This window comes from Meira miltonrushii, assembly GCF_003144205.1.
Source record: "Meira miltonrushii strain MCA 3882 unplaced genomic scaffold FA14scaffold_2, whole genome shotgun sequence".
NCBI lineage: Eukaryota > Fungi > Basidiomycota > Exobasidiomycetes > Exobasidiales > Brachybasidiaceae > Meira > Meira miltonrushii.
In genome coordinates this window covers 2944852-2954922 of record NW_020289944.1, presented here as the reverse complement: position 1 = coordinate 2954922, position 10071 = coordinate 2944852, and the positions used below count along the sequence as shown (strand labels likewise).

The 10071-nt window shown below is 43.6% G+C and overlaps 2 protein-coding genes across 2 annotated transcripts; one reads left to right on the top strand and one right to left on the bottom strand.

Annotated features, from left to right (window-relative positions):
• Window positions 1-142: 142 nt before the first annotated feature.
• On the bottom strand, window positions 143-2278 carry FA14DRAFT_108220 (CDC45-like protein; the record flags this gene model as incomplete). The annotated part of the gene is made up of 1 exon (XM_025495833.1): window positions 143-2278. A coding segment is annotated over one exon (2136 nt), but the record flags the coding sequence as incomplete, so codon positions are not given.
• A 444-nt stretch (window positions 2279-2722) lies between these two features.
• On the top strand, window positions 2723-8179 carry FA14DRAFT_160784 (uncharacterized protein). Its single transcript, XM_025498824.1, has one exon. It carries the CDS (start codon window positions 2811-2813, stop codon window positions 8064-8066), a length of 5256 nt encoding a protein of 1751 aa, XP_025356070.1. The 5' UTR covers window positions 2723-2810; the 3' UTR covers window positions 8067-8179.
• The last annotated feature ends 1892 nt before the right edge of the window (window positions 8180-10071 follow it).

Sequence of the window (10071 nt, the reverse complement as noted above, 5' to 3'; positions counted from 1 at the left end):
AAGGGCAAAGCGATTTTGATCAGATCTTGTATTGTAGAAAATGTATTGTAAATGCAGCAAAAATATGTATATGACTAAAAGCAATGATGAACAGACTTGAAAAAAGGAAGAGCTAAAATACAGAATTTCCTCAAAGGATGGCATGCAATTCTTCAACGAATGCACTGAAGTCTTGTTGTCGAACTTCAACAGCGCTTGATTCGAATTGATCATGTTTGGTGCGTGCATGCGAAGCTGTCGCTGCCTCTTGAAAATGCAAACCGAACAGATTGCGAACGACGTTTCCATATTGCATACTTGCATTGATACCGACAACGGTATAACGATCTCTTGCCTCGTCCAAAGCAGCCAAAACAAAAGGCAAAGAGGCTGATGACTTTTCCTCATCTTCGTCATCTTCGCCTCCTTTTCTCCTTTTTCGCTTTTGACTCTGTTGCTGTTCAACAATATCACGAAGAGCGTCTACAAGCCAAAATCCAAGTCGAGATAAAACTTGAACATTTGTGAACAAACGCATATCAGGGCCATCTTTCAAAATAACCAAACGAAAGCTGCGCAATGTTCTGATCATCTGTTTTTCGATAATGAAAACACCTTGCTTGATCACCATATCGTGAAGCGCTTTTGATAAGCTCAAACTTGCACGTAATAAACGAACATTCTCCGTCTTTCGACTATCAAGAGCATTGTATGCAGTAAAGAAGTTTTGTGACCAATGAGCATTTGCCTGAGAGGGGACGGCTGATTGTGTATTGGAATCTTGCGTTTCATTTGCATCTTCCGTTCTTGGTGCCTTACCTCCATCTGAATCTTTTGATGGTCCAGAAACTGGCTTGCATTGCCATATCCGCTTTGTGCCAAACATATCACTGCCTTGCGTTGCCTCACCCATAGCAGCCGCATATGCACCTCGTAATCCTCCTACCCCTGCCCCCACACCACCAAATGCTAATCCTGGTGCGTCAACTTCAATACGAATGCCATGTGCGGCGCATAAGAGGGCTTCAAGACCGTCCACTGTATCGGCAGCACTCATCGGTGAACTTCTGAACCCAAACGTGCGCATAAACGAAGGAAAGACGCATTCTGTCAAACCATATTCAGGAGCGATAGATTCAATGCGTGAAACAAGAGTTTGTCGTAAGTCCAAATCCATATGCTCGTATAACTGTCGACATTGTGCTAAAGATAATCCCATCTTGGCCATCAAACCTCGAAGCTTCGATATTCCTCTCTCTTTCCATAATCCCAATTTACCGGCTACATAAGAGGAATGGTACATGCTACTCTCTAAGCTCCAATGACGATAAAGAGTGAACCGAAGCTCTTTCTGGATAACACGTATGCGACCGTCATCAGCATCAGCGGGCTTTGCCGGTCCCTTGGCGTCCCGATTTGTGACAGGATTGAGCGATCGAACGTCAGATGACATGGACTTTGCCAGTTCTTCATAGTGACCATGTGGGATTTGTGAATTGATGTACTGCGACGTCAAGCCAACAATTGCGTACCATAAACAATCATTGTCCGCTCTTCCCAATCGACCGGCAAGCAAGAACATGATGGCAGAGACGCCCATGCCATACATCGTCCCTCTGTTGTAATAACGCGTCAATACGTTTCTATGACTTGCAAGAATATTTGCCGGCAGCTTTTTAGTCTTTGGCATAGGACTTGGTTCACCCTCACCACGATCACGTCTTTTCCGTCTCTTTTTGGGTCTTTGAGATGTCTGTGATGCGGAGTCGGCTGGATTATCGTCATCGCTCTCCTCAGCGCTGCTACTCGTTCCTTCCTGTTCACTGTCTTCATCCTCTTCTTCACTACTGCTCATGTCATCGATAAACTCTAGTGCTGTGTATGCCTTCTCTTCTCGACCTAAACGCTCTTCAATTTCTCCGTCATCCCAAACGAATATTTGGTCCATCATTTCGGATGTAGCGAAAAGATTGTCCAGATTGTAGGGACGATGTGAATCGATCAGATGAACTGAGCACGTCTTTGGCAGGATGTATGCGTTTGGCATTGGATTATTGGGAGTCGTAAAGTAGCTCGGTAAGGATAGCAGTGAACCTAAATTGAGCATGATAATCGTATGTAATCCTGCATTTCCTACGACGTCCTCCTCAATAATCTTGCCAAGGGTTGTATATCCATCCACAGGACATATTCTGTGTGCGATATCATCTTCGGCAAACAAAGCTGTCAAGCTACGTGCAGCACAAAGAGCATCGATATCAACGGATACAAGGATCAGAACAGGACTTGCACCACTTGCGAATGAAGAAGATGTTGCTCCTCGTGATGCTTTCAAGATTGATGTATATGCTTGACTGTATTCCGTAGAAGCAGCACGAAAGAAAGGATCGCTTGGATCACGAGGTCTAGTGATGATCACCATGACGACCTGAGAGCGATTCTGGTGGAAAGGTGATAGCAATGGCAATAATGTGTTACACTTTCTAAAAGCAACACAAATTACTTGTAATATACGCGAATATGTTGAGTAACACAATTGTACATTATAACGCGCTACAGCATCTAATCCACGCGTATAAGATCGAGAAAAGTCATTTTGGCATTCTCGCGTTTTGAGTTACGAGTCGGATCACGTGCTTGAACAGTGTGTGTGACATGTTGAATGCATTGTGCGTGTGTGTGGATGGAACAGAAGAAAGGTATGAATATGAATTATAACTGATTGCAACACAAATAACAAACATTTCCCTTAAAACAACCATCTCCATTCCTATAAATATCATTCCTTGATTCATATTCAAGGAAAGTTATTTTGTGAGATACAATTCACAATGGATTCGGAAGATGCAGATTTTCCCGTTCAACCACGATTCCAGGATGACGAAGAGACTGGAGAGATTGGTCAAAGGGAAGACAAGGCAGATCGTGCACCTTCAGAAATCGGAGGTGAAGAAGAGGATGATGATGATGATGAATCAGGGGAAGATCTGATGAAATCAAAAGGTAACGTCGTCGGCAGTGACGATGAAGACAGTAGCGAAGAAGAAGACGATGATCCAGAAGAAGCTAGAAGAATAGCGGAAGGTTTCATTGTAGATGAAGATGAAGAAGGCTCAGACGAAGAATCAAAGAGAAGAAGAAGAAAAGCAAGAAGAAGAAGAAAGAGACAAGAAGAGGAAGAGGAGGAAAATGAACAATTGGACGAAGATGATTTAGATCTTTTGGCCGAGAATACCGGTATCAAACGTAAACAGAGACAATTAAAACGCTTCAGAAGAGCATCTGTTTCGCCCGATGCAATGGAACAGGATCAAGCCTCCTCACGAAAGCCACGTGACTTGCAGCATATGTTTGACGATGACGATGAAGATATTGTCGCGCCAAGACGTGCGACTGCCCGTGGTGGTGATGAATACGACGATGATGATGACGAGGATATGCCAGCAGTAGGCGATGCACTTCGCGCTCAAAGTGACAGACGTGGTCGCGATCCTGTCCCTTACAATTACGAAGACGAAATGGAAGATTTTATCGACGACGATGATGAATCCGAGATGGATGAAGCTATGAGTGAAGGTGAAAGGGAAGCAAGACGAGAAGAGAAACGTGCAAAGAGGAAAGCTGAACTGGAAGAGCGAAGAGCGCGTCGTGATGGTCGATTCGGCTTTGATCCATCTAGAGCTGGAATTGACGCTGAGGCATGGGCAGAACTCAATGATGTCTTTGGCGATGGTCAAGAGTACGAAAGATTCTTGAGTGCATCCGAAGACGAGGCTGAACCTGAAGAAGGAGGTGACGAAGAGCTTGCTGACGGATCAAAACGAAAGACAAAGGCCAAAGTGAAGACTTTCGAGGACATTTTTGAACCCTCAGCGATTCAAGCACGAATGATGACGCTCGAAGACCAAAGGATTCGTGAAGCAGATTTCCCAGAACGCTTCCAAGTTCTCCTACCCGGTGATGAAGGCGAAGCGCTTTTGGAACGTCGTTTGAACGAGGAAGAACTTGTAGAATGCACCAGATGGGTCTCTCACAGATTCTCGTTCCGTAGCAACAAGAGCTTCCTCAGCGAATCTGGCGAATTTTATGAATATCGTGACGCTTGGTTTGCATGCGTACGTTCGATGGTCGAACAAATCATCAATTTGCGCAGAGAAGCTATGTACCTCTATGCTCATCGAATTGATGAATACGAACTTCGGAGAGGTGATCGAATCATCGACCTACTGCAGCGAAGAGACTTCTCAGCTTTAGTCTCGGCATGTCTGAAATTCAAGACTCTCTTGGCTCGTCGTGATAGCTTACGCGATACGTTCAACCAATTCAGTGATGACGGCGGAGAATTTGTTTCAGCTGAAGACAGGGGCTTATTTGAGCAATTATTGCAAAGGACTGAAAGCACAGATGAAGTCGCTGATGTCGCTGACTGGCTCACCATGCGTTACGGGCAAAGAATGCGAGATGCTCAAGCAAGACGTGATACGAATTACAACAAACGACCTACAGTGATTGGACAATACGATCAGTTGAAATCGACAACAGTAGCACCTTTCTCTACGAAATTCAGTATTTCTTCTTCTCAATTGGCGGAGAATTTGGTCGGACAATCACGAGCTTATTTCACCGAAGATGAAGAATTGACTCCGGTCGCTTTGGCTGATCAATACATCGGAGTACCAAATGGACCTTCATCTGTACACAATGCGATTGAGTCAGCAAGAAGACTGCTGGCTCATGAGATTGGAAGAGACCCAACGATCAAGAGAGAAGCTCGTACTCTTTTGCGAACTGCTGGTTTGCTCAGCGTAAAACCGACTGACAGAGGACAGTACAAGATTGATGAAGAACATCCGTATTACAACTTCAAGTTTTTGCTCAGAAAGCCTATTGCGGATTTCAAGGTCGTTTTAGCAAACGAAAAGTTACCCTCTCCTGCACAATATCTCATGATTTTACGTGCAGAAGAAGAGTTGCTGGTCGAGAGCGAATTGATTGTTCGTGAAACAGATGCGAGAGCATTTGAGCAAAAGCTTTATGACATGTATTGCAGTGAAGGTATGAGCGAGACAAGTCGATTGTGGAACGATGAGAGAAAACAAATCATCAGGCAAGCTCTCCAAGATCACCTCTACCCTGCTGCCAAATTATGGGCAAAAGAATGGCTAAGAGACGAATGTTGGGAATTCATCGGAAGAGCATGTGAGGTTGCACTAACGAAGCGAATTGACTGTCAGCCATATCAATCCAGGAGCATGAAAGCGCGCAAAGAGCTACAGCAGAAGCAATTGCAGCAACCTTATGGCCGAGATTACGAGGATGATGACGATGAAGATGAATTGAAGCAGGGAAGAGACAATGTACCTAAAGTACTTGCTGTTTCCAATGGAAAGGGAGATCCGAGAAAGGATGAGATCGAAATGGTATTTTTGGATTCGGGAGGTCGTCTTCGTGAAAGGGTGGCATTTGAGACTCTCGATAAACCGAGGGAAGTTGTGAACGACAGTACGAACGATTCTCAACAAAAGGAAGAAAAACCTGATCCGTCTCGAGAATTCAAGCAGTTATTAAAAGAACGCCGCCCTGACGTGATCGTGATCAGTGGTTTCTCACCGAAAGCCGTCAGCCTACGGAAACAGATTCAGGATCTTGTGCAAGAGAATTTGGCTGAATTGCAGGACCAAAATCTCACACAAGAGCAGATTGATGCTGCAACGATTGATGTTATTCACATCCACGATGACGTTGCGAGATTGTATCAGCACAGCGATCGAGCAAAAGAAGAGTATCCATCATTAAACACAATGTCACGTTATTGTCTTGCTTTGGCACGGTATGCTCAATCGCCTGTTCAAGAGTTCGCTGCGCTCAAACAGGATGACTTGTTGGCTTTGCGTTACGATGCATATCAACATTTGATTCCGCGCGAAAGGCTTGCTCTGTTCCTCGAACGAGCTTTGGTCGCGATCGTCAATACAATCTGCGTTGATATCAATCGGTGTAGCATTGATACATATTATGCAAGCCTTTTACGGTTTGTTTCAGGTCTAGGTCCAAGGAAGGCGGATGCTTTGATGCGTGCAATCAATACACAACTGGGTGGATATGTGGTCAATCGGAATGCATTGACGGTAGGAGCAGCTGATTCGGAAATGCTAAGTAGAGGTGATAGTGTGATCTTACCGAATCACGTATGGCATAATGCATGTTCATTCTTGATCATCCGTCCTCGACAAGATCCTAGAACGGCAAGAAAGGTAAAGATGCAAGGAAGTGCTGATGCTTTGGATCGAACAAGAATACATCCGGAAGCATACGAATATGCTCGCTTTATCGCCTTTGATGCTTTGCGCAAAACTGAAGAAGACAGATTGCCCGATCAACATCCCAGTCAATGGTGCGATGAATTGATGCGAGATGAAGGCAGGAGGGCAAAATTGGAAGATATTGATATGGCAGATTATGAGCGTAATTTGTGGGCAGAAATGGCACGTCAAGGTCAAAAAAGAGAGAGAAAGTTGAGCATGTTGGAATTCATCGCAAGAGAATTGGTGGAACCTTTGCACGAACAAAGAAAGGATTTCGTTTTGCCTACTGTTGATGAAGTATTGGTTGCGCTTTCAGGAGAGACGAGGGCTACATTCGATGATCAAAAGATTGTCACTGTACAAGTGCGAAATATTCTGAGAGATATGGCCATTGTTCAATTGGAGTCAGGTATTGAAGGTACAATTCACAAAGAATACCTGCTCCCGAGAGACAGTTCAGAATATGGCCCTCGACAAGTACCTAGAACGAACGAGCTTGTTAAGCATGGACAAACTTTGAACGCCTTGATCATCAATGTTGACATGGAGAACCTTCGTGCAGAATTAAGTGCAAGACCTTCACACGTTGAAGAAGCAAGGGCGGCGGATGCTGAAAAGAGAAAGACAGAAGTAGATCTGCGATACTTTGACCGAGAATTGGCAGAGATGGAGCGTGATCAAGCAGAAAGAACTCGTCAAAAGCGTCAAAATGCTAATCGAGGTACACGCTTCATTCGTCATCCTGACTTCCACAACTTCAAAGCAGGTCAAGCGGAAGAATACCTTGCCAACGCTCCTCGTGGTTCAGCAGTCGTTCGACCGAGCAGCAAAGGTGATGATTATCTAGCCGTCACCTGGAAAGTTGATGAAGGAGTTTATCAGCACGTTGAGGTGCAAGAATTGGATAAAGATCCACAACAAGAGATTGGTAGAATTCTGCGTGTGACCAACATTGGAGGATCATCTTATTCGGATATTGATGAATTGCTGGTGAATCATGTTACACCAATGGCCAGAATGGTCGATATGCTCATGAATCACGAAAAGTATCACGGTACGGAAGACGATTTGAACAAGTTCTTGACAAACTTTTCTTTAGCAAACCCAACAAGAAGTCAGTACGGTTTTGCTATCGATAAGAAAAGACCGGGCTTGTTTGTTCTTGGCTTTAAGGCAAACAGGGAGGCGCCCATCCAACGTTGGCCAGTCAGAATCTTACCGGGAAGGTACAAATTGAACGAAGCAGAAGTTCCGGATATGGTGAGCTTGTGCAACGCATTCAAGACACAATACACAACCCGTGCCATGCGTTCAGGTGCCGGAACGTCGAATAACTTACCTGGAGGTCGTACACCAGGACATGCATTACCAGGTGGAATGACACCAGGTATAGGAATGCGAACTGGTGGAATGACGCCGAGAGTTGGTGGTGGAGCGGGCGTTGGTGGTTATACACCACGTACGGGTGTAACCAGACCTGCCGGTGCCCTTGGAGGAGCAACACCCTATGGAACAGGCATGACAGCTGCTACCCCAAATCCATATGCATATGGTAGATCAGACGCTCCAAGACCGCCTGGAGCGCCTCCAATGCGACCAGGACCACCGCCTTCACGACCTCCTCCTGCTTATCCACCTGGACCTCCTCCTTCAAAATCAAACGCATCAGGTGGCATTCACCCTGACCGTATGAGACAAATGGGTGAAGGAGGTGCACTGAACGGTAGAAATGGAGGTGGTCATGATTCATATCGAGGAGGAGGAGGCTCTGGTTGGGATTAAATTTGTAGAAAATAAAATTGTACATGGTACAAATATGGATAGTGAAAACGAATTTCAAAGTACATGATGTATGATTTAGTCTTTTCTTGTTCACAATAATGAAGTCATTCTAGTATTCTATGTATCAGAGTTACAAGATGAATTGCCTTGCATCTCTTCAGAGAAAGTGGCTTTTAGAATAGGCTGGTCTTCCATTAGTCACACCCGGGTCTGCAGCCAAAAGCTTGAGTGTGGTGTGCTCGACTTTTACTTCAAGCAAAGTGCCACCGCGTAGTTTGCAGGCCTGCTTGTGTAGATGTGTAGACGCAGACTTTTATTTCGCCGTCTGGTGTATAGTTTCGATACGAGAAACACTTTTACTTCTCAAGTCTCGGTCTTGACATAAAATCAAGATGAGATAGATCTATGAATGTTTACTTCTGAATCGCTGGTTTATACGGTGGCTTATACAATACATTTATTGAGAAATTTTTTAATAACGCTCTCATAAAGAAATTTCGCAGTACTGATCATTTAAGAATAAGATAAAGAGCTGAATCCCTACTCTTTCATATATGGAGAAGCTCGTCAAAATTGAGTTCGTACAGAGATCAGATCTCTTACTAGACTTTTTTTGGGTTTTATGGTTTATAAAGTTATTGTTCTTTTTATAACTTATTTTTTTAATAGATATATCTATCATTTAAGGTAAATATTGAGATGTCGACCTAAAATGCTATACTCTAAGTATGTTAAGCATCCCCTATCTTTAAGACGATTATTTAGTATATATACAACGAAATATATATAAATGAAACTGAGATATATGAAATTAATTTTGCAAAATGCAATATTATAATATACTATAAAGGCTTTAATATTGACTATACGATAATTTAGTTTAGAAAAACAAAAGAAGGAGTATGTTATGTATCCTTCATTGTTTAGTGAGGCCTTCGAATATTCCCGAGATAGAATTATTCGTTTCTGAGAGGTCGAATAGATTGAAAATCAAATAACTTAAGACTGTAAAGATAAGAGATCATGCTTATATAATATCTAGTAAAGTACCCGAAAAATACAATGAGCTTAAAGTGTAGGATTTTGGATTCCCTTTGTATTTTAATAAAGAACGCATGGCATTCTTCCGTCACTCGCATAAAGTCATATGGAAAGAGCGGACACTGCGCTTTTGCCTGACGGATTGAAAGGCGATCCGTACGGACCGATAATCACTTCTAAGGAAGGCGGAGCAAAAGTGCCCGACATTTTGACAAGCAAGCAGACTTTGCCGTGCAGATAAACAGTGACGCAAACGGGCGCCGGCGCAGAGAGTAGAAACAGTGTTTGTATCCAACGCGTCTAAGCAACCACACAGTCCTTCGGCTCTAGGGCCCAAGCCTGAGGACAAGCCCCATTTTATAACACAGCTGATTTGCCTATTAATTTTACTTTAGATTTCAAAACTCTTTTTGGCTGATTTTTTTTGAATTTTTTTTTGGAAGTTTTGTAGTTCAATTGGCTCAGCCAAGATACCCGCCCACTCCTTGCTTGCCCGCTCCGTCTAACCTTACCATCAAACAATATACTCGCTGGCCATCATAAAGAATATCGTATACCTTTTGATTTCTCGAAATAACGGCAACTTCAATTCAAGGCGCAAGAAATAGCAAACAACCGCCCCAGACGCCTGTGTTGAGCAAATTGACATCCAATCGTCTTTGACTGAATTGGCCGCCTTTCCAAATCGGCCAGCTTCATCTTCTCGCAATAATTGACAGGCTAGTTCGTTTCTCATTAAATTTGATCTGATCTGGTCTCTTCACTTCTTTTCGTCACTTTCAACTAGACGACCTAACATGCAACATTTCGAATCGGTAGACGAAGATTATAATCATTTCTTTGCTTGTCAATTCACACCGCATACATTCACAAAGTCGCAAACCTTTCATCCGACTCAGAGGAATCCACACTTTTGTACGTTGCACAGCTACTTGTTCCGTCAAAGGGATACAAGAGCTCAAAT